Source organism: Castor canadensis, chromosome 2, assembly GCF_047511655.1.
Source record: "Castor canadensis chromosome 2, mCasCan1.hap1v2, whole genome shotgun sequence".
Taxonomy (NCBI): Eukaryota; Metazoa; Chordata; class Mammalia; order Rodentia; family Castoridae; genus Castor; species Castor canadensis.
In genome coordinates this window covers 190,696,966-190,722,148 of record NC_133387.1, presented here as the reverse complement: position 1 = coordinate 190,722,148, position 25,183 = coordinate 190,696,966, and the positions used below count along the sequence as shown (strand labels likewise).

At 35.8% G+C, this 25,183-nt stretch overlaps 1 protein-coding gene across 3 annotated transcripts in view; it reads left to right on the top strand.

The window, feature by feature from the left end:
• Zc3h12c (zinc finger CCCH-type containing 12C) overlaps nt 1-25,183 on the top strand; it is a 68,178-nt gene that overhangs the window by 30,979 nt on the left and 12,016 nt on the right. For all 3 annotated transcript variants that reach the window (XM_074066760.1, XM_074066762.1, XM_074066761.1), the window contains exons 2-3: nt 3,021-3,772; nt 21,641-21,780. In XM_074066760.1, coding sequence (XP_073922861.1) covers nt 3,021-3,772; nt 21,641-21,780 — 892 coding nt within the window. The remainder of the gene's footprint in view (nt 1-3,020; nt 3,773-21,640; nt 21,781-25,183) is intronic.

The following is a 25,183-nucleotide window of genomic DNA, read 5'->3' as shown; positions in this document are numbered from 1 at the left end:
AGTTGACTTTATAGATAACTTTCTCTAAGCTAAGCAGTGGAATCTAGACGATGAAGAGAGGCCTGTCAGTGTTGAACCAGAAATTGAAAAAGTTCAACCAAAGTACTTTAAAACAAGTTATGTTACCTAACAAAATTAAATGTTAATTTAAAAAATAGACCAACCTTACATTTATGTTTAACATTAAAAATCAGCCTAATTAATGCAAACTTTTAAAATATTAATGTGAAAATTGCATGAATTATCACAAGTTAAAAGTATGTGGTATCCACTGCTAAAATACGAAGGTTTTAGATGATTTAATATTATGAAAATGATACTCCCAATCTCCCATACTCCCAATCTTACAGCCATATAATAAAAGGACACAATGGAGCAGATTTAGGTAGTATATTAAAACTTTTAAGAATACTAGATTGAAGATGAATTAGAAAGATTTAAATACTTTTTTAGAGTGGTTGATTTTCTGTTTAAAAACTTAATTGTATTTGATTTTGTTTCTTTGAAAAGTGGAAAGGTGAGAAAATTCACATACACTTTAAACAAAGCATTGCATTCTAATGGTCGTCACTGGCTGTTTTTTTCATAAGGTATTCAACATGTCTGACACACTGCTCCCTTCCACTCCAAAAAAAAAAAAAAAAACCAATAAACCTGCTGCTCAATATTAAAATAATATTTCCTAGTTCAATTCAGGGATTTGGTCAGCAGGTCGTTATCTTGGAGAACTATCTCACAACAGCACTTACACAAAACCCAAACTTTTCAGGGGAGATCAAAAATGTTGCCCATTAAATGCACTTCCTGCAGTCAGAGCAGATTGTGGGGTTTACAGAACAATGATGTCGGAGCTTCCAGATTGGTTTGGCAGTTGCATTGTTCTGGGAGGGTAAACCAGACGCACTTAAGTCCCAGTCTTTTTTATAGGCTTTTGTTCATACCAAATTATTCTTTCACTGTGCTAGCATTCATCATGGCATGTTAAAGGAGTGCAGCTTAGCAACCAGCTTCTGGTTGCCAGGCAGCCTAGCTTCCAATAGGCTTTGCCTGTTTAAGATACTTTGGTGGGAGCTCTAGTAAGGCCACAGTGTGGATTTTTCTTTTAACTGTATCCCTTTATTAGGATGCTGTTGTGATTTGTTACTTGCTTGATGGTGTTAGTATATTACAGTAGTTAGTACATCACAGGGTGTAGAGCTATGCTTTCAGAATCCCTTCCTTGATTCTAAATAATTGGACTCATGCATATCCATATTAATAGAAAAAAATTGAAATGGATACAGCCTTATAATGGAGCAGATGCCTGCAGAGCTCTTGTAAGGAATATTTCCTTTTATCTGTTGAGTATGCGGGACCCAGGAAAGTTTAGTTTTCTTTAAAACTAATGAATGCTGTATCAGTAGGAAGAACAATGTTCTTAAAGTTATTCCCTTTCTCAGAGAAATGTGTAAGGGTTCTACACTGAGGGAGTTTTAAGTCTATCTTTAAAGATTTCATGTTCTCTTATCTAGTGTTCACCATAGTTAATAAAATTTTATTTCATTCATAGAAATACTTGACTAATAAGTATATAAGATATACTTTCAAATCTGTGAGTTCTCAGAAAATCACTTACCATTTTCTTTTAACATTACATATTTTAGTGCATATATTATATTGAAGAGCTTCTGAAAAAAATGTTTTCCAAGTTTTCATTATTAGGTTATTTAAATAGGTGTTTATGACAGTCCCCAAATTAGCTGCCACTGGCTTGCTAATGTTACTCCTGGGTAAGACACTGGAATTGCCTTAAGCAATAAGCCACTGATATTTATATAATCTTTACAATGAAGCATGCAAAAAAAAAAAAAAAAAAACAAACTCTGTTTCCCTAACCTGTCCCTAGTAGAGGAATAACAGTTGTTTCCAGTGGACTTTAGGGAAAAATAGTAAAACAGCAAGAGCATTTTAAACAGTAAAACTGTCCCTAGAAGGGAAAAATAAGAGAAAAGATGACTTTTTAATGAAATGAAACTGCTACACTAGTAATTAATCTGATGTAACATGGAAATATTTTCTGCCATAAAGTTCAAGAAACTGAGATAATAGCATTTATTTGGTGCACTTAATTTTGTTCTTCTACTTTTATTTAAACTATTTAATTTCTCTGCTCTCAATAGATACATATAGACTGAAAGAATCATTTTTCCTGGAATGAAATAGACTGTATTATCCTTGTACGTAAATTATCTTCTATTACATGTTCAGTATTCACAAAGTCCATGAATATTAGGGTAAACTGTATCTCTAAGTGGAAGGTAATTAACTTTTTCCCCTCCTTGAGATGGGGTCTCCTTATGTAGTCTAGACTGGCCTTAAACTCACCATCCTTCTGCCTCAGCCTCCCTAGTACTAGGATTACAGCGGTACATCACCACACATGGCCAAAGGACATAATTAGTTTTGTAATTATTTAATTCCTTCTTGGGCATTTTAGAATATGTGCTCTTTTATTTCAATATGTAAATTACTTTTAGAACTTCTTTAATTTAGATTGCTGTTAAGTGTCATCAAATTAATAATTTTTCAAGTATGATAAAATGTTTTTCTTTCTTTAACATGATTTTCTGTCATGTTGAAAAGATTTTTTATTAATCCTGTTAGAGAAAGTATACATAACCTGTCATGATGTATTTACAGCATGATTCTTGATAATATTCTGTGTCATTCTAGAAACATAAGTGGTAACATCTCTCACATCTAGCATGACATAATGGGAAAAGCATGGGTTTTGGTGTTAGGCAAAAACTGACTTAAAAAATCCATTTTTCTGCTTACCTTCTTTGTTACCTTAAAGGGATTAATTACTTGAATTAATTCTTTACTTCTTCATTTGATGAAGTCTTGATAAGGGCGCTGTGACTGATGAGAGGATGTAGACAAAATGCAAAGTAGGCATTCAGTGATTTGGCATTCTGACTTCCTCATTCAGACAGGAATCAATAAATATGACACTTGAAATATTTTACGTTTTTCTCCAGGAATACGGGGTGCTCTACATTCAAGAATACAGAAAAAACAGCAAAGTGGAGTCAAGTACATGTGACAACTTCATGGGCTTGAAGGATCACCTGGGGCATGACCTTGGTCGCCTTTATGTGGAGAGCATTGACCCACAGTTGAGTGCAGCTGTACCGTGGCCAATGATAGGAAAACCAACAATGGATACAGTTAATGCCAGGAAGGAGGGAAAAAAGGTATCTGAAGAGGATGTGAGCTCTGGCGACTCTGAAGAAAGCACACACTCTGATCAGGAGTCAGAACAATTGAGTAGCATTTCAGTAGAGCCATGCTTCTTAACCAAGACTCACAGACAGTTATGTAGGTCTCCCTGCCTAGAGCCTCGCCTGCTCAAACACAATGAAATTTTGCAAGACTTTAAACTCGAGGAGTCCCAGGCTCCATCCAAGGAAGTGAAGAAACCCCCAGATGTGGTTCGAGAATACCAAACAAAACTGGAGTTTGCACTTAAGTTAGGTTATTCTGAAGAACAGGTTCAGCTTGTGCTAAACAAACTTGGTACTGATGCTTTAATCAATGATATTTTGGGCGAACTTGTCAAACTTGGAAATAAAAGTGAGGCTGATCAAACGGTTAGTGCTGCTAACAGTGTGATGCGGGAAGCATCACCCCTGGAGTCGCAGAGGTCTGAATCCCCAACGCGAGAGACTGTAGCAGATGATGGTGAAAATCTGAGACCGGTAGTTATTGATGGCAGCAACGTGGCGATGAGGTAAGCTGAAATCTTACTGAGAATTATTACCAACTGGTCTTTGAAAGTTACTTACAATGTTGTGGCTATTTGCCTTCTCATAGTCATTAAAGTCACCATTGTTGTGTGTCCCAACATTAGCTTTAGCAAATAATGCTTTTCAGTGTCTCGTTCATCCCTGAATAGACACCCTCTTTTATCAGGTAGGTCTCTCTCTCTCTTTTTTTAATATTCTGACTAAATACAGCTTAAAAACTAGTGTATTTTATTGGTTTAGTATTGATCACTAGTTTTATTTATTTATTGTTAAATTCCTTTTATTTCTTTTGGCATCAAATGTTTACATTAATAAAATAAGATGTTGACAGTTTCCCCCCCAAAAAAAAAAAAGAAAGAAAGAAAGAAAGAAAAAATAGCCTGGGAAGTTTAAAGTCAAGACAGAAAACTTTATTCATTAGGACCAATTACCAATGAACAAATATCTACATGCTCATTGATAAGAAATATATGCATTTATGTGTACGCAAATACACATATGCAAGTGGATTTATGTATATTTCTCATACTATGTAGTTTTCCTGTTTCGTGTGTATATCAGCAACTTCCTTATGCAGAATTATAGAGGATGCCAGGAATTCAGATGGTCTTACCGGGCTTTGAGTCCAGAATCATGGACTCGATTAATTAATTCTGAGAGTCTCATAGGTGCATCTGTCCAGGACGCTCAGAGATTCTGACTTTTGCTTTATATTCTGAAAAGTTGGAGCAGTAGGAGGAACGATAATGGTGACTGAGCCAGCATTTGTCAGAACTTAGGGAGAGTGGTCAGAAACAGCAAGCAAGTGACAAACTTTTATGTCCTGGATAGGACATTTGTTTCTTCAGCCTGACCTCACTAGACTGAAGTGGTCAACGGGGAAATGAAAGACAGGGAAATATGACATAAGAGTTATGTTCTAGCCTTTTGGCATTTTGGTTTTTCTTTTTTTTGTGGTTTTTTTTTTATTGTTTTATTATTCATATGTGCATACAACGCTTGGGTCATTTCTCCCCCCTGCCCCCACCCCCTCCCTTACCACCCACTCTGCCCCCTCCCTCTCCCCCCCACCCCCTCAATACCCAGCAGAAACTATTTTGCCCTTATTTCTAATTTTGTTGAAGAGAGAGTATAAGCAATAATAGGAAGGAACAAGGGTTTTCACTAGTTGAGATAAGGATAGCTATACAGGGCATTGACTCACATTAATTTCCTGTGCATGTGTGTTACCTTCTAGGTTAATTCTTTTTGATCTAACCTTTTCTTTGGTTCCTGGTCCCCTTCTCCTATTGGCCTCAGTTGCTTTTAAGGTATCTGCTTTAGTTTCTCTGCGTTAAGGGCAGCAAATGTTAGCTAATTTTTTAGGTGTCTTACCTATCCTCACCCCTTCCTTGTGTGCTAAAGCTTTTATCATGTGCTCAAAGTCCAATCCCCTTGTTGTGTTTGCCCTTGATCTAATGTCCGCATATGAGGGAGAACATACAATTTTTGGTCTTTTGGGCCAGGCTAACCTCACTCAGAATGATGTTCTCCAATTCCATCCATTTACCAGCAAATGATAACATTTACTAACTGGTCTTTGAAAGTTACTTCCAATTTTGTGGCTATTTGCCTTCTCATAGTCATTAAAGTCACCATTGTTGTGTATCCCAACATTAGCTTTAGAAAATAATACTTTTCAGTGTCTCATTCATCCCTGAATAGACACCCTCTTTTATCAGGTCTCTCTCTCTCTCTCTTTTTAATATTCTGACTAAATTAATACAGCTTAAAAACTAGTGTATTTTATTGGTTTAGTATTGATCACTGGTTTTAAAAGAACTTGAGTACGATGACAATTAAGCAGTTTTGGAATCCAGTCATATAGCCTATTTCTACATGAAACTAAATAACCATGGGGAAAAATCCCAATTCTTCTAGAAAATAAATTTATTAATTTGGAAATGAGCCTCAGCTATTGTTTAAGTTTTTGTTCAACTTAGGAAATGTAATTCAGGTGGAGTGGTTGAAGTAGTGCCTGCCTAGCAAGTGTAAGGCCCTGGGTTCAAATGCCTGGACCATCAAAAAACAGGGGAAAAAAATGTGATTCAAAAATAATTGTTTAAGAATGAGGAAAAAAGAAACACAAGCAAAACATCTAATGTATTTTTAGTGTATTTGGTGGCTCAAACTTGAAATTGTGTATCCAATCAGTATATAGTTAACTGGCAATAATAATGTTCAGTGGATTTAGAATAAAGGCATCAAGTCCTGTAGCATTTTATACATTTCATCCCAAAGAGTGATTTTGGGGATACCTAACTAGGAAAACTTGGCAAAAATGTAGATTCTCCAGTAAACAACCTTTTTTAGTGGAGTAGAGAGAACATTAAGTGTCATAAAAATATGAAGTATGCACATGGTTTTTCAGTAAGATAGCCTTTGTGGTTTTGGTCTTTCCCAAACTTGGTAACAGAATGATTTTTTTTCTTGGCATCTAGAAGTACTGAATGAGTAACTTAGTGATAATATGTAAGTCCAAAAGCAATGAAATTGCCAAGGAGAGGGTAGTAAGGAAGGTCATAGGTGCTTGAGGAACACCTACAATCTACGTACCAGAATTACCAGAGGTCTTCTTTAAAAATACATCTTCTACTGTTCTGCAGGTGAAGAGTCTGATTTAATGCAGCTATGATAAGGCCCAGATACCCATATATTTTAAAGTGCCACAGTTATTTCTGATGGATAGCCAGTGTTGAGAACCATTAACAATAAAAATTTTGATATCTACAGATAAGGACACAGAAGAAAGTCCTGATAATACTGGGAAACAGCAGTATAAAAGGCATGTCCATAACATTCATAGTGCTAGAAAAACCAAGATATGTAAAAATACCAAACCAAAATAAGAGGAAGACTTTAAGGAGAGAATATCCTGCATTGTGCTAAAACAAAAAGTTCAGAAGACATGACAGCCAGGTAGTCAATGTCTTCAAGAATGTCATATGGTACTGAAGATAGAAGCCCAGTGTTAAGCAACTATATCTAGACTTATTTTAAAAGGTTGCTAGAAGAAGGGAAAGAACAGGAGGAAGAAGAGTTGAGGAAGGATATTGTTTTGTTTTTAGAAATGAAACTGTACAAACTGAGCTGATGAGGAAAGAATAAGAGCAGTTCTAAGAGAGTTTAAGTTTTGAAGCAGAACTATGAAGGAGGAGACAAGAAAGGCACAGATGTAGAATTTGGCATTCAAGGGAAATATACTTTTGAACAAATAGAAACAAATCCATTGAGGAGTAAAGTAGCAAGAGACTTACAAAGAAATGAATTTTTAATATGGGTATCATTTAAATAAATGGTGTCACAGTTGGGCAAGCCTTGTATATATATTTTTTCTTTTTAAAGTACCTACTTGTTTTTTCTTTTATTCATATATGCATACAATGTTTGGGTCCTTTCTCCCCCCTTCCCCCCGCCCCAAGTCTTATATTTTAACTCATATGACTGAAACCTAGTTCCCAATAAAAATTGGATAAGTGAGAATTTACATAAAGCTCTAAACTTTACTCATCCACCATGGCTAGAATGATGTTAGGAGGTGTTGGATGTGATGGTATGTGCCCATAATCCCAGCACTTAGGAGACTGAAGCAAGAGGATCTCAAGTGAAAGGCCAGTCTGGGCTACAACCTATCTCAACAGACCAAAAAAAAAAAAACCTGCAAAAAAAAGATAGTATAATCAAAGCATTTCAAACAGTCGTTGTTACATAATTATGAAAACAGCCCTCTCCCCCACATTATTTTGGTACCATTCTTTATCCCTTCCTCTAAAGATAAGACCATGCAGATTCATTTCTTCTCTCTATTTTAATCTGACACTTAAAGTGCTTCAGGCATTTCAGAGAGAACAAGTTGACATGATATTTTTATTATAGCAGCATTATACTGTCAGTCACAATAAAATGCTGTACCATGTCCATAATTTTGAAAGTGCCAGAACTCATGAAAATTTATGTTCTGCCATTTATAAATTCTGCCTACAGTAACTAAGTCATTTAAAAACTCTTATCTAGGCTGGAAGTTGGAGATGTGGCTCAAATGGTAGAGCACCTGCCTCGCAGTTTGTGCTAAGTACTGAGTTTGAACCCCAGTACCACCAAAAAAAAAAAAAAACCAAAAACAAAACCATGTTCAGGTCCAAAATCTTACTATAACAAAAATAGTGATTTCATCCATTTCATGTTGCACAAATATAATATACTTTTACTTAGGAAATTAATTTTCTAATCACAAGTTTAGCAAGCCTATTATATATAATTTTATACATAAAGTAATTATATATAATATGTAAATAGTTGGTTCAAAGTATTATTTTCTTTTTTAGCTCTCAGATCATTTTCCCTATATAAGATGAATATATTTTATTTTTATTTACATGCTGACCATAGAACTAATGCATGAGTCTTTAAATGTAAACTAAAGCAGGAAATCAGCTGCATTTTCATTAAAACTATAAAATAGGCTTTTAAAATAGTCTCTGCTTAATACCTGTGTTTCTCATCAAGTTGTTTAAACTCTCCAGCCTCTGCTTTCAAATTTGTAAAAAGAATTCCTTTTTTGCAGGCTTGTTATTACAAACAATAGCAAATCCCTGGCATGTAACAGCACTCAATAAATTAGTTATTTTTACATTAAAGAGCTGATCTCTGAATTCAGAATAGAATAAGAAATAAAGTAAAAACTTGGTTATCACAGTTTTTTATTCATATTTAACATCCCATTTTATTCTTATGAACTATAGGCAGTATATTTAATTTTTACTTCAATTTTGTATCAACAGTGTTTTCAGTAATAATTTCTAGTGTCATAAAGAAAACTTGAGTGAGGTAGATTCCAAAATTGTCCCCAGAATGTATACGTAACATCAGTCTCCAAATTGTAGAGCACCCCTGTTTCCTTGGGGAATGTGCTTCTTCTTTGAGCTTAGTAATGTCTCTCTTTTTAATGTGCCTTTTAAAAACTGTGCCACGTTGGTAAACACTGAGTAAATTTGTGTAGTAAGCAATTTACCAAAACTTCTTGCAAATACCTGGAAATAAGTCTGACACAGCTGTGACAGCTGCTATACTGCTAGATGTGGAACCAACAAGGACCCGGGTGTGTGCAACTGGAAAAGAGAATGGCTTGCATTCAGAGAAAGCCCTTGACTTGATATAAAATATTGAGAATTGAAGAAGTCCTTGGTTCTGAAATGTAGAATGGAATAGAATTTATATTTAGTGGAGTTGGACTGACAGACTCCGACAGATAGCTGCAGCTAATTTGAATTCTTTTTAAAAAATTCATTAATTTAGCAAACTGGTCATTTTGGCAAATATGCCTCCTTCCTTAATAGGGCAAATACTTCATGGTAATACTCCACAGCCTTGAACATGATACTCCAGATACAAATATGGAAGCAAAGCCTGATTAATATTTATCATATTGCTTCAGTGAAACTCTTGTGATATTGTTATTTTTTCTTCCTCCAAGTACTTTCACAATTCTTCAAACTCTATGATTCTGTTAAACTTGAGATAGCTTAGCAGTGGAACATAGAACAAGTCTCTGCACTTGCATCCATTAGTTTAGGTTTATACATACTCTTAAGTGAGTTCAGTGCCTTTAAAATTCCCATGTGGTTTTAAGTTTAGGTAAGTTGTCAGGTCGCTAAGAAAATACAGTCTTAAGAGCTTTCATGGGTAAGAATGTAAGTTGATGTTAAAGTGTTTTTATTCCCAAGAGCATTTGATTTCTTCAGTATGCCTCTATGACCTAGTCATCTGACATCGTTAAAATTAATCTAAATCACCATATTCTATTCTTTTTCCAAAATTTATGTAAGACAAGAATGAGGAATAAGAAAAAAAACCAGGCCTTATCACTGCCTCCACATGACATGGCAGCACAAATTCTATTGAGTATTGGAATGGAAGCTAGTCACATAGTCTTTTCTTTTTGATATGACTAAACTATCAAGCCTCCCACCCCATTATTACAAGTCTTCTATCTAGGTAAGCCCAGGTTTCTGGGTTCAGTTAAATCTCCTGACTAGTAGGTCAGCCTTCTTGGTGGATGTCTGTGCAAACTGATAAAAATTCTGTTTGCTAATAATCTTATGTGAACTGCTTTTGGTCACTTGGATCTACTACCTCTGCTAGTGAGAGAATTGCCAGAAGAATTTAATCAAGGAAATAGTGGCATCATAAAATTTGCCTTTGGGAAAAAACATTCTGTAACAAAATTTAGAAAATTTGGAGACAAAAAGACCGACTTTAAATACATGCAAAGACTAAATTGTAGACAACTCCTAGAAAAAGATGCACTGAGATTATCATTACTTTTATATACCAATCAAATGTCACAAAATGAGAAATAAGCCAAACTTGACAGTTTATACTCCACCCCCAATAGACCCATGTTGTAAAGCAGCTGGTGTTAGTACAAATCTGAATGTCAGCTGGGATGTAGAGAAATACTCAGGTGAATCATCAAAGTAGTTTTCTTATTAAGTTTGAATCGAAATCAGATATAGATTTTTAAAGTCAGAATATGAAAAGAGAGTAACAGAATATGCAGAAGTTGTGATAACTTTCTTTTATATAAAAAATTGATCTAAGCTTACGTGTTCATAAAATGCAAGAAGAGCACAGCAGTTGGTACAATCGGAATTTAAGGTTCTGATTGATCTTTTTTAAAAGTACAAAGCCAGGGGGTGAGGGGTGAGGTGGCCCAAATAATGTATACACATGTAAGTAAATGCAAAAATGGTAAAATAAAATTTAATAAAAGCACGAAGCCTAATCATGTCTAATCTGCTGTGTGAAATTATATAAACTTGAGAACTCTTCAGTATAAATTTCATTACTAAAGCCATCTTACCAAAGTTCTAAACTTTGCCTCCAATTAGTTGATTGGTTTGCCACCTTATTGCCTGTTTACCATTTAAGTGCTGTACTAACTTACAGGTAATACAGTCATCCTGGGGACCTAGTCTAAGTACTTAATTTAGACATAGGAGAAACTAAAAACTGCTAGGTTATTTGAATTTGTTTTTGGCTTCCTCATCAAAAATATAACAAGGTCGTGTGTAGGAAACCTGCATGACCCAGTAGCTGCTTGTGGCTGTTGAATTCTTACCAGTACATTGCAAGTGTAAAATACATACCAGATTTTCAAGGACTCATTACAAAAATATGTAAACTATTTCAATAACTTTTGTGCTGATTATATGTTATTTTTAATGAAATGCATAACAAAATTAATTTCATCTTGCTCTTTTAAAATACTGTACTAGGTAACTTAAAATTGTATATGTGGCTCACATTATAATTCTGTTAGACAGCTTCTTGGTGGAATGTTTTTTTGCCCCAACTTACTATAAAGCCTTAATTAAAGGACAGCTCAATTTCCCTACAGGTGAGTGTCACAGGTATTGCTTATAATGCCTTAATTATAATTAATTAATTATAATTAATAATAATAATTAATAATAATTAATTGTTTTTAAAGGGAATTCATAAACATTGTGAAAAGAAATCAAACTAGGTTTTAGATTTTTGCTTGATTATATCAGTGTGGCGTCTGACAATGACAAGTATTAGCTAAGTTCCATTATTTGTCTTTACAACTCTAAGTACTTAATCCTATTTATCAGTGTCATACATTTTTAATAGACCAGGGGCTTACTCACTTGTGTTTAGTTAAACCCTAACCTAGGAAAGAATAACCTTACTGACTCATGTTTCATGTAAAACAGCCCTAAATCTTCACCTAGCTGTTGTTACCAATGAAGAGAAATGGAAGAGGGTAGAGTCCAGCCTTCTACTTCTGTTAATAAGACATTTTTATTTCTCCTAAGCAGGTATATTTTGTCATCTTCAAACCAGTGACCCACTTGGCTCTAATTAGCTATAGATATGCTTCCTGTATGAATTTTACCTCAAATCTTGGACCTTTTAAGGGGAAGAAAGTCTTTCTCCTTTTTCCTTACCCCTTTCCAATTCTTAAAGCTGTCTCTCTTGTTATACTGCCCTTGTGTTCGTAATCACCTGGAGGGTAGTAATGATCTCACACTGCACTTCAGTAGTTATTATGGTGTTGAATATTTTCATTATCTTAAACTAGTGATTTTTGGGGGCCTGGGGGGAAACCTTTATTTTCTCTTAAAACAGTACATTCCTGCAAAACTTGCACTGATTGCAAAGAAGCAGTATTTCAAAGAAGCAAAAGCAGACTTGTGTTTGAATTTAGGAGCAGGGTTGGGGGGTGTCACCTTACTGGTCCAAAGAGCCTCCGTGCCACACCGTGGAATTCCCGTTTGGAGCACAGCTTGATAAACATTGACTTAAATGACCTGTGACATCTTGGGTTGACTGCCCTCGTGGTTGGGTTAATATTTAGCATTCTCACAACTAGACTTAGCTTCACAGTGATCTTGGTATATTGGAAACATGATCAGGGACAATGCAGTTGAATAACTATAATAGTAACAAATAGGCATGCCTAAATAAGTAAGCATATGGTTAGGAGCCTTCACTTCCAAGAAAAACTCTAGATGCCCTGAGTCAGCAATGCTGAATTAAAGTAAAACTTTCTCTTATTTCCATTTTGCCATGGTGAAGGTGGTAGCCAGCTCCAGTTCTCCCTGCTTAACACACACAGGATAGGTACAAGAGAATTTTCTAATAATTACTAACATTTAAAAATGCATTAGTGGAGGTCTTTAAACCATTTTTTAAGAGTTCTTTAAAATTAGTCTATTTTCATATGTCCAAGATGGTTGATATATAATCAGGACTAAAAAATTGAAAAATAATTGGCTGGACACAGGGGCTCATACCACTGTAATCTCAGCTGCTCAGGAGGTGCAGATGGCAGTTTGAAGCCAGCGCAGGCAAAAAGACCCCAATCTCAACTAAAAACCTGGGCCTGATGGACGGCACTGTAATCCCAGCTGCACCGAAGACATAGGTAGGAGGGTCGTGGTGCAGCCTGATAATGGGCAAAAACATTAGCCCCTATCTCATAAATAATCTAAGGCATGGTTAGACATGGTTCTAATTATAGCAAGTGCAAAGCCCCGAGTTCAAAACGTAGTGCCACACACACACAAAAAAGAAAATTGAGGAAAAAATAAATTTCACCAAATATTTGAAGAGTACAGAGACTTTATATTAATAACTTAGTATCCATAAAATATTTACTAATATTATCTTACCATTAGTCTGTGATTAACATTTACTGTACTCTGACTCAATACAATTAAGTGTATCTAAAATTGAAGAACTCTAGTGCTAAAAAGTCAAACATGGTTTTCTAGTTCTAAAAAATACATTTTACCTATTTTTCATTGTAGGCACTTTACTGTCAAACCTTTCTAACTTGTGTCCTTATCATGTTGAGTGGTTTAATATATTAATGTCTTAGAAGTTTTATAGTTGTACTTTAATACTCCAGTGGAGGGTATCAGAAAGAGGCACATTGGAGAATATCGTAAACATTTAGGTCAGATTGTTTATTTAAATCAAAAAATACAGAGAGGATTATAAAAAGCAATGGCTTTCTTTTTGAGTTCCCTAATTACCTTGACTTTTTTGTTTGTTTCTTTCTTTTGAAGACTAAAACAAGTGATCTCTACACATACAAATTGCTCTGAAAGTCAATTTACTCTCAGATGAGGTTAAAGCTATGAAAGTAAAGATTTATTATATTGGTTTCCTTTTTATTCCAAACCAAGTGTTTTTTCATTTTCTAAACGTTAGGTCACAGAGCATGAGAGAAAGTAAAGGAACTAACATTTGTTGAAATTTCCTATTTGCCGAGACCTCTGCTAGGTTTTTTATCGGTATTACTTTGTTCAGTTCTTACAGTTGTATGAGGCATATAATTTTAAATATAAGAAATTGTGATTTAGAATAAGAATTGTACCCAAAATCATACAGAAAAAGTAGTAATAGAAAGACTTAAACATGTGTCTACTTCCAGAGGCTTTGTTATTTATACTACATTGGCCTACTGTTGAAGAGTATTTGGAGTATTAAAACATGCCATTGTGGGTACAATTTTATTGTTAGATTTTAGACATTCTGAAAAGGACTTACTTTTTTAAAAAAGCTTTTCTTTGATCATATAGATAATATACTTATTACATAAATTTAGAAAATAAAGAAGAAAATTAGAATCACCAGTAATTTCTAAGGTTCTTTACAAAGCATCATATGCAAGTTATGGTAAAATGAAATTTGATGAACTAAAAAGGTAATTGAAAAGAGACACCTTTGTTCTTTTTTTCTCCCCTCAATGCCATAAAAAAAGAGTCAGTCTCCTTTAATAAATGCCTTCATTCCTTGTTAGGTTTCTCCATATTTTTGATTTACTCCTCATGTCTACACTGGAAGATAGCAATTATAATTCTACAATAACTCTTCCTGTCCTGTGGTTAGTCTACTTAATGATATCTGAACATATAAGTGAAGAAAATGTAATATTTGAAGTTGTATTTCCTAGATAAGGCAGATGGAGTGTTTGGCCCAATGTCCCCTTCTTCAAGATCCCAGAGTGAGACAAATTGTATTAAAATAAGTGGATGCTTGAATTTTCCTCTGTATTACAAAATGTACATTTACAATCTAATCCTTATAGATGGCTAATTTGATGGTATTAATAAGTAAGTGTACTTGAATTTTCCATTATACATTACTTATGGTGTTTTAAGATATGTAAGATAATAATGCCGTAATTATCTTGACTTCTTATGAACTGCCTTTCTATTGAGGATGAAAAGGTAGAATTTATGGCTTTTTCAGATACAATAGTAAATGTGAGTAAACTAAAGATAATCCTGTTAGGCCTCTGAGAAAAAGTAAATCTGCAGAACAATGAAAAGTTAAGATAGTGAAAGTCTTATGAAGAACGCATTTATTCGTCAAGATAATTTGTGTTTATCTTAGTTCCCATTGGTTGCCAGTTTGGAAGGTCATAGGGAGTTGGATATGTCTGAAACTGAGTATGCATCCCTGGATAGAAGTAATGGGATACATTTAACCCGGTCCAAAACTTAGTTATCCTGGTCCCAACTTCATCTGAAGATTAATTTCACCTTACTGTCCAGCATGAGCTCTTTAGTAAATTACAGAAATTTGTTTGGTTCTAATAAATGAGTGATTCATTTCCTGTGGGTATTTTAGTTTCCATTAATCAAAGAAAGCTCCTGTTCTTTACATTTTGACCCATAGCATGGTAGCTCCCCCACCCCAGAACTTCCTGTCAGTATATAAATGAGCACATACTCACCAACTCACGTACCTTGTCTTGCAGAAGCTTCAAAAGTATTGTCCCTAGAGTCCAGAATATGGTAGCTCTTAGATTGTGTAGCAAGTCTCTTTCCCACAGGTTAGCAGCATTGAGAGAAGAGAGGCATATTCCTCCAGCACAGGATCTGTTATTTACTCAGGAACCTCAGAGGAGAAAGAACAGGTAGAATGTTGTCAAGAACAACCCACTGCTTAATTTTCTGGGCCAGGGGAAAACAAGAAATATGAGCAGAAATTGCAAAATTCATTTCCCCATTATTCACAAGAAAGACAGGAAAAAATGAAGGCAAGAAGCACAAGCAAACATGGGTGAGCCTGTTGTCGGCTGCCAGGCTCTCCACTGTGCTAATTTTGCTCATTAGTTTACACCATTTGCCAGCTGAATTCCCGTCCTGTGTCCTGAGGAGAAGGTAGCAAAGCCTCATAGTTGGGTTGCATGCCTTATATCCTCTGTCTCTGCCAGCATTCCTTTTTCCTATGTCCTGGCTTCCTACAGTTGTGCCTTACTGAATTTTCATTAAGAGGTCTTATTTAAATATTGGTGGCCCCAGAAAGGATTTGCTTCTTTTAGAATAATTTTAACTGAGCAAGTAACATTATATCTTAAATTTCTTTTTGTCTCCATCTCTCTCCATTTTTCCTTCAGCATTGAATTGCTCTTGCCAATACCTGTGAAACATGTTCTGTCCTTACCATTCACATACCTCTCCTTACTTTGTTTGAATCCCCAGTAACAAGGCTGCCACAAAAGAAGAGTAAGAATATGTTCTGATCTGCTAAAAATGCTCCTGTGAACTACTGATGAAAATCAATGGGGCCTCATCCAGCAGCAGCATTTCAGCTTCTCCCAAATCACCTTGTGGAGAGACTGCTTTTAACAGTGCCTGGTGATGGGTTCCAAGGTGTGAGGGCTTTGAATTCACGGCCTCACTCTTGCTAGGCAGGTGCTCGGTCACTTGAGCCACATTCCCAAGCCCTTTTTGCTTTTAGTTATTTTTTAAAATAGATCCTTTTGTTTTTGTCTGGTTGGCCTGGACTATAATCTCCTTATTTGTACTGTCCGCAACAGCATGGGTGATAGGCATGTTCCACCATGACTGTGGTACTGGAAAATAACTTCTAAGATGAGTGGTATCAGTTGAGAAGCCAGACCTATGCATTTTTCCCATGTCTGGTGTCCCTGGTAGCCCTTGATCACTTCTAAGTTCCAGAGGAATGGGTTGATATTCTTCACATGAAGATGAAGAATAAGTTGGTTTACATGGCACTACTGAGTTTCAGTCTCATTTTACTCTTTGGCACCTCCTTTTGTTTCCCTTGTCCCAATTTACCAGGGCAACCACTTACCAACCTAATTCCTTAATTCTAGGACAGTGTCTTACCCACATTCTCAAACTTCTCAGTCCTCCTCTTCATTTCTGCTTCTTTAACTGTTTTGCATGTTCAGTCTAGGGGAGTCTTAGAGATGAAGTCTGTGTTAGAATATTCTAATAAGACTGTAGTTCTTCCCCTTCAACAGGGAAGTTATCCCTAGACCTTACAGCCATTAAGAACCATCCATCCATCCTAAACATCATTACCCTACTCTTCCAGGTCTCAGATAGAGCCAAGGAAGGGTAATTGGAAGTAGAAGCAAAAGGAAGAGTAACAGCATAGATCAAGAACCTAAACATCATCTTCCATTTTCTTAATTCATTCTCTGTGGCTGTCCAGTTCATTCTTTTATTCCCTGAGAAATAAAATAGTATCCAGAGATAGCAATAATTCTTCTATTTTGAATGAAGTTTTTCTAAAAAATCTCTATAAATGCACTAATTTGTTTACTTCTACTAAGCTTTCCTCAGGTCATTGCAAAGCAGGATTTTTATAAGTGTACCTATTCTAAACACAACGAGTAAAATAAAATTTTTGTTTTTAAGAAGGAAACCTGCTGATGACATTCTGTGTTTCTCATATTTTTCTATTAACCAGTGGTGAGTCAGGTGGAACCTTCAGGCTCATATTATCCATTCTGTCCAACAGTCACTCATTGCTGTAAGGAACTGGAATTTTCCCTGGGAGCCCAATCCCATTGAACCAAAATAGGTGGTGGAGAACTTGCAGCAAATATTCAGGGTCTTCTCCCTAATTCAAGGTGACCACAAATACTCCAACACATTCTCCCCACAAAAGAACTTGCTTAAGGTATACCAACCATATTTACTGCCAAATTATTATAATAAAAAAAGAAATCTATACTTAAAGGAACATGCTACATCTTAAATATAGAATTAGCTCATTTTATTACTGGGGGGCGGGGGGGGAAAGAATCCCTGACTACATGCATATCACCCATAAGAGGCTGCAGAGCTGTAGTGAGTTTTCTGCTCTGTTTATATGGAATTAAGGCTACAGTTCTTGATTTATATCAGTAAGTGGCTGCATTCCACTTAAACAGAAGCCCTGTTTTTCATAGTCCTTTATCAGACTTACTCTGATTACCATTTTTTATCAGTACCTCCTACATTTGCTCCATATATTGTATTTAGCATATATGACTTGTCACATCCTTCAACATACTCCCTCACTGTCCAGGTCCCAGCTGCAGTTTGGAGCCACCTGGTGGTGGTTGTCTGCTCTGGCTTAGACACTCAGGGTTAATTCTGTGTCTTGGTGGCTAACAGAGACATCTAACATAGTAGTAGCCTTTTTAGGAACTTACTAATTAGCTTTGATTTATTCATTTTTCACTGCTGGGGTTAGGATTATGGACGTGAGCCTCCATTGCCTGGCAGCATTTTTAAAAACCTGATTGGGGGATAAAATTGTGGGGACTCAGGGATCTAACCTGCACCTCCCCACTTGCCTGCTTCTCCCTCCCCCTGCAGAAAGTGTGAGATCCATGCCTGATCAGAGGGTGAAAGCCAGTGGCTAATCACGTTAAATTTAACTTCAGGTGATTTCAGGGTTTTACTGGATGCAGAATTACTATGTTTCAGAGATAGCACATCTTCAACTTTATAAAGTATTGCCAAATTTCTCTTCCAAATAGTTAGACCAATTTACACTCCCACCTGTAAATGTATGAGTTCCCACTCTCACACATTCTTGGCAACATCTGGTGTTTGCCTGCTTTATTTTTACCAATCTCTGATGGGTGTGAAGTAGTTTCTTATTTTGGCTTTAATTTGCATTTCTACTATTGAGCTTCTTTTCATGTTTATTGGTCATTTAAGTTTCATCTGTGAATTGACTGTTCATATGGTGTGCCTTAAAATCTCTTTACACTTTTTGATATGTAAGACTACTTCATATATTCTTAGTGCTAACATTTGATTGGTTCTGTAAGTCTTAAATATGTTCTTAGATAAAGAATTTTTAGGTCGGGTGCTGGTGGCTCACGCCTGTAATCCTAGAGACGCAGGAGGCAGACATTAGGAGGACTGCAGTTTGAAGTCAGCCCAGGCAAATAGAGCTTGAGGCCCTATCTTGAAAAAAACCCATCACAAAAAAAAAGGGCTGGTGGAGTGGCTCAAAATGTAGGACCAGAGTTCAAGCCCCAGTACCACCAAAAAAACAAAAGAAAAGAATTTTTATGTGCTCAAATCTATCAGAAATCTGTCTTTTCCTTGATGACATGTGATTGTGGGTCTTAAGAAATTCTTCCCTATCTTATGTTCATATCTCCTGTAATTTCTCCTACAAGTTTTATATTGTTCTTTTTGATATTTAAATCTTTGGTCTATCTATAACTTATTTTTTTATATATCATGAGAAATAAAAATGCAGTTTCATATTTTCCATATAAATACCCAATTGCTTTAGTTCTGTTTGTTGAGTAATCCATCTTTTCCTCATTGAGTTATATTATTGCCTTATTATTGGCATTTTTCCCTGTTGTTTTTAGGATCAGCTTCTCAAGTTCTTTGGAAAAAAAAGCTTTGTGAAATTTAATTAGAATTACCCTGTACTTACAGACTAATTTGAACAGATACTGTATTTACGAATTGAGTCTCGCCATCCATGAACATAGTATACTATTCCTTTTCTTTAGGTCTTCTCATGTACTTTTTAATACATGCCTCCAGTGTTCATTTTCTCTGTAAAGCTCTATTACCATTACAAAGTGGATTGGTTTTTAAGCTTAAAGTTTAAATCGATTTTGCTCAAGCCTACACTTGCAACGCAATAACACACTTGTTTCAAGGCTATTTTGTGTATGGTACAGATTTCTGATACCTGTTGAAGTCTGTTCTGTAGTCTAGTATATAGCTAATGTTAGGAAGCTAATGTTAGGAAGAACATCTTCTTGAAAAGATGTTCTGTTCTCTAATTTTGTGCAGATTTGTATCTTTCCATTAGATCAAGCTTGTTATTGATTGTTTCTATCAGTCTTTATAAAATGTTTTCTACTTTATCTGTCAGTATGATTGTGGATTTGTTAATTTCTTATAATAGTCTTAGGATCTTTTGCCTTACTAATCTAGAGACTGAGTCAGAATTACTACAACTTCCTGTGAGTTACTCCCCTTTTACTATTTAATAGTTTTTTTTATTCCCAGTGTTTTTGCCTTAAAGCATATTTTTTCCTGGGATTAATAGAGCTGTGCCGATTTTCACTGGTTTGCTTAGTAGCAGTTAAAGATGTATTCAAGGGCAGATGATAGAAAACTTCACTACAGTTGCTTAAACAAATGGAGAATTTTTTTTTTCTCAAATAACAAGGTTGGGCATAGGTGTGGGTCCATGTGCTCAGAAACCCAGGCTCTTTATATGTTTCTGTTTACTGCTCACGTGTGCCATCTTTCATCCTCATGCTTGTTTTCCCCCATGAAGCTTTATGGGGGAGCTTTATGGAGGGAGAGGAGAGCATAACCTTTATCATCAATTGCAGGGTACAGTTTCCTGTTTTATCATCTATAGAATCTGTGCTCCATGATTATAAATAGTTTGCTGTTTATGCATACTTTATGAAAGTTCTTTAATTAAAAGATGGACCCTTCTGTTTCCAGAGTGAATAAATGTGACAGTTGTCTTTACAAAATTAAATCACCAGGGAGAAAAATGCTATGCAGGCCTGCAGGCCTGGTTTTAGAGCCAGAAGCAATTACTTTGTCAACTCTCAGTGTATCAAATATTATTAGTTTATTAGCAAAACATGATAGATTGTAAAGCAGTAATGCAAAGTAAAAATAGTTTACAAGTTGAGTGTTTAGGAGTTCTCTCAAGATACCATCATTTTCTATACTTTTTCAGAAAACTGTTTAAATTTCAGGATTTTCCATGAAACCTGACATCACACAGTACCTTTTGCTTTGGCATTTGTGTACTATAGGCAACCCTTCTTATGCAGAAAACACTACCTCATACTCTCCCTTTCCTTATCCCATTCTTTGAAACATCCAATGCTTCTTATTTCACCCCTATTCTTGCCCTGGACCATTAAGACACAGGTCTGTAGAACCATAAACCATCTCCGCATTTGCCTTCAACAGCTCTGAAGCAAATAGATCTGTTTCTGTTTTGTATTAAAAATGATTGCCATAGCTTAGATTATTCTATTGTTTCCTGGGGGGCTAGAATAATATATTAATATGACTAATGTTTGATTTATGCTAAAAGTTAACAAAGCATTTACGTATGTTATTTTATTTAGCCCTCCTTAGTGCCAAGAAAAAAAAGGTAAGAAATGGAGTCTTCTCATCTCAAACTGTAAAAGAAGGCAACTAAGTGTGTAAGCAGAGCCTGGTACTAACTGACTACTCATTGAGTGACTGTACTGTGAGTTGGACATTTTCTTTTAGGCACTGAGACTGTTAATACTGAATGCCATTTTGTCATCATTAATCCTTATCCAACAATATTGTTGAACAGAACTAGGTGTCTTTTCACTGCCGGATGTATAGAAAGTGTTTGTTGCATGAAATTAAGCATTATGACACGTTTTCTCCCTTTTGTGAACAGGTGGTATATTATTTTATATTTGTTGCCTGTAAGCTTTGTGTATTACTTAGTCATTAGATCGAAATATACACATAAAAACTCTTGAAAAGGCAAAGTTTTTAGAAAGTCTTAAGTATTCCTTTCCACTGTTTTTACAGATTTTTTTCCAAGTGACTTCTTTATATTTCACTGAAATTCTTCCTGTGATTGAAGCCCTTTTTTTCCCTATCATGATCAGACAGAGTTTGTATAATGCTGGCGTGCTAAAGTGTTTGCCTAGCATGTGCGAGGCCCTGAGTTTGATCCCCAGCACCAAAAAAGAAAAGACAAAAAAAAAGTTTGTATCTTTCTGACTAGTTGGTCTTTACAACTTTACATATGAAAACTCACTTTTTCTTATTCTGTACACAATAATCATTTCTTAGTTTTTCCTCACAGATCTTGGTATTCAACTGCCACCTTACCTTTTCTCTAGCTATACAACTCCATCTTAAATTTCCATACTGTTTAATTGTGTGATCATTTCTGTTTAGAAACTTGAATTAATTGAATTTAATTAAGTTTTGTGCTTTAAGTATTCTAAAATAATCTTTCAGCCATGGAAACAAAGAAGTATTTTCCTGTCGAGGAATAAAACTGGCAGTGGACTGGTTTTTGGAAAGAGGCCATAAAGATATTACAGTTTTTGTTCCTGCTTGGAGGAAAGAGCAATCCCGACCTGATGCTCTCATTACAGGTAATCTCATTGTAGTTACCCGTTTGTTCCTAGCTTCTAGGTAATTCTTACACAGGTATTCTTAATCTGTTTCTACTTACTCAGTCTGTGTGACTACCATATTCTCTTGAGTGGGACATTAGAGTTCTTGTTGAGTTTGAAAATGATGTAATTAACTAAACATTAGTCTTTGCTACGTAAGTTAGGTTTTTTTATTATGTGGAAACTTTAGCCCCAAATTTTACAAACGTCTGACTTTTAGAGACTTGCTAAAAGTCAGGAAATGTTTATAGCTTTACCATTCAATAGCTCTGGGACTCTGAACAGCATACCAAACCTCTTTGGACCTGACTTTTCTCCTGTACTGTATCAACTAGGTGGCAGTCAAGTTTTAATGGCTATAGGTCAGAAAAGACCTTTAAGATCCTGAGGTGTGTTATCCAATCAAGAAAAAGCAAATGGCCAAATCCCAATAATATGTTTCTAATTTGCATTGTTTTTACTTTGGGGCAGGGGACTATATTGGGGTTTGAACACAGGGCCTCAGGCTTGTTAGGCAGGCACTCTATCACTTGAGCTACACCCCAGCCCTCATAATTTTTAAATGTGTGAGTTTTGGGCAGAGATGTCCTTTCTACCTGTTAATTGTGGTTGTTGAACATTTGGCTCAAATTCATTGACTCATAATCATCATCTACCTCCATTATTAACAAAAACTGTGAGGAAACCTAGGTGAAGGAAACTACAGAACTTTTCAAATCAAAACCAACCATTTACCCAAGAACCATTTTAAGACTCTCTTTTTATCTGCAATTATTAAATCATTGTTAAATTAGGATACAGTGAATAGGCAAGTAATGGTGGAGTTCAAAGCCATGGGTTCAGAGTGTAGTCTATATAAAAATGTAAAGTGAAGAGCTGGCATAATTCAACCAAAATGTTGGAATAACTCTTTGGGGAAAATAGTACTTGTTTTTAATCATATACCTTTATAATAGTTTCATAATCAAGGTGGTGTATTATAAAGTAAACTAAAAGAGAAAAGGCAGTTGCCAGGTGTGGTATGTATACCTGTAATCCCAGGACTGCAGAGGTGACGACAGGTTCAGGGCCAGCCTGAGCTGTACAGTGAAACCTTATCTCAAAAAAAAAAAAAAAAAGAAAGAAAGAAAGAAGAAGAAGAACAGTGTTGAAGTACGTAAATAACTTGCAAGCTTCTTGAGCAGGGTTAAGTGAGTGTGGCTGAATCTGGTTTAACAGTACCAACAACATGCCAGGTCTCTGAAGTACATCAGCATGCAGCTTACTTTGTAAAATGCCAGACTGTTATCAGAGGCTTTTAAGTATCCCCAAGGAAATAATTTTCTGACTAAAGACCACAATCACATAAAACCTGATTACCCCCTAAACTGAATAGTCAGTCCAGTATTCTCTCACTGCAGCAAAAAAAAAAAATATATATATATATATATATTGATTAAAAAATGTTACAGTTTTCAGAGTCATAGATTCACACTAACACTTTTGTTAATCTTCCATTCACTTAACAAATATCTAACAAGCACTAGCTATGTCAGTTTACTAGCTATACTGAACTTATATTTATTTATGCTAGGATTATTTACATGTCATCCTAATTAGTGTCCTTTCAGCCTTATTACCTGTTTCATAAATGCAAATTAAGCAAGATGATGATGACTGTTAGACTGCCATATTTGTTCCTCCAATGTGTTTGATGAGGTTCTAGGCATATATCAGTAAACACCCTCACCGATAATAGACTGCTATACAGTACTTGTGAATAAACTGGAAAACTGCACACCACCTATCTCAATAGATTATTTAGTCATTCATTCCTCAGACATTTACAGAGTATCAACTGATGTGTTTCATGGGCAGGGTGCTGATGGATACAAAAGTAAAAGAGATACAGTGCTGGTCCTCACATGTTTATCAAGGAAACATAAAAGTGATCTGTAATCTGGGCTTTTGGCTTTGTGTTGGTATTCTGTTTGTTTTTTGTTTTGTTTTGTTTTTGTGTATGTGTAGTTCTGGGGTTTGAACTCAGGATCTTGTGCTTGCTAGGCCTGTGAGCTATACTCCAGCCTTTTTGCTTTCCTTTGGTTTTGGTTTTGGTTTTCCAGATAGGATTTCATGCTTTGCCTGAGACTTGTCTCAAATCATGATCCTTCCTATCTCTGCCTCCCAGTTAGCTGAGATTATAGGCATGAGTAACCAGTTTTAGTGATTTTTCTTTTAAAAGATCAACAGTTACATAATTCTGTTAAAATTTAAGCTGAAGAGCACAGTGTTTACTGAGAGGTACCTTTAGAGATGTGGACTCATTCAGTCATCACAGCTGTGAAGACCTCTGCTGCCACATGTAGAAAGCAGCAGAACCTGAAGTTTTATCTGTTGCTTTTCTGAACCAAAGTTCTGGTCTGAATGAGCTCATTTATGAGGAACTTCATCAAATCCATAGCCATATTAAAGCTGGCCCATATCACTCTTCCATTTACTCTTCCTACTTTGCTCAAAATTCTGCTGTGGCAGTTATACCCTTGCTTACCTAGTTTACATGTTTGTCCAATCCAGTAAGACTGAAACCACTTTAAGGAGAGGTCAGTTCTTAACCTTGGTAGCCATTGGCATCCAGCATAGCACAGCATATTGAAGAGATGGAGGGTTTTTTGGCAGTATTGGGGTTGGAACTAAGAGAACTTTGTGCTTGCTAGGGAGACATCTGCCACTTGAGCCATGACCCTAGCCCTCTTTTGCTTTGGTTATTTTTCAGATGGCTCTCGATTTTTTTGCCCTGGGCAGCCTCAGACCATGAGCTTCCTATCTATACTTTCCATGTAGCTGGGGTGACAGACTTGGTTTTGAGATAGCCTTACTCACTTTTTGCCTGAGCTGTCCCTGAATCACAACCATATTTCCACCTCCCAGGTAGCTGGGATTATAGACGTGAGCCACACACCCAGCAGGAGAAAGCTTTGAAAACTTAGTAACCAGACTTGTTACCACATGTTGGAGAGGAAGAGACACAGAAATTACAATAGCCATGTCCATAGCAACCATCCTGACTCACTGCATCCTTTCTCTTGAGCTTTCTCTATTTTAGGATTTCCCCTTTGCTTCCTTCACTACTACTTTGCAGACTCTTTCATCATGACATCCACTAGTAGAAAAAAGTAACTGGGAGGAAAATACTTGTTGCTTACACCTGAACTGACACAGTTGCTTTGTTAGAACGTCATTGTGGCAGGAATGTGACATGGTGGTAGTGCTGGTGGCTTTAACTCTTAAGCAAAAGCTTCATGGAATGAAAATGGGAATTTGCTCAGTCATGTTGAAGTTCTATGCTGCATTTTTTTTTCTTTTCTTTTACTATTTTTAAAGCCTTTATTGAAATTTCTGAAAG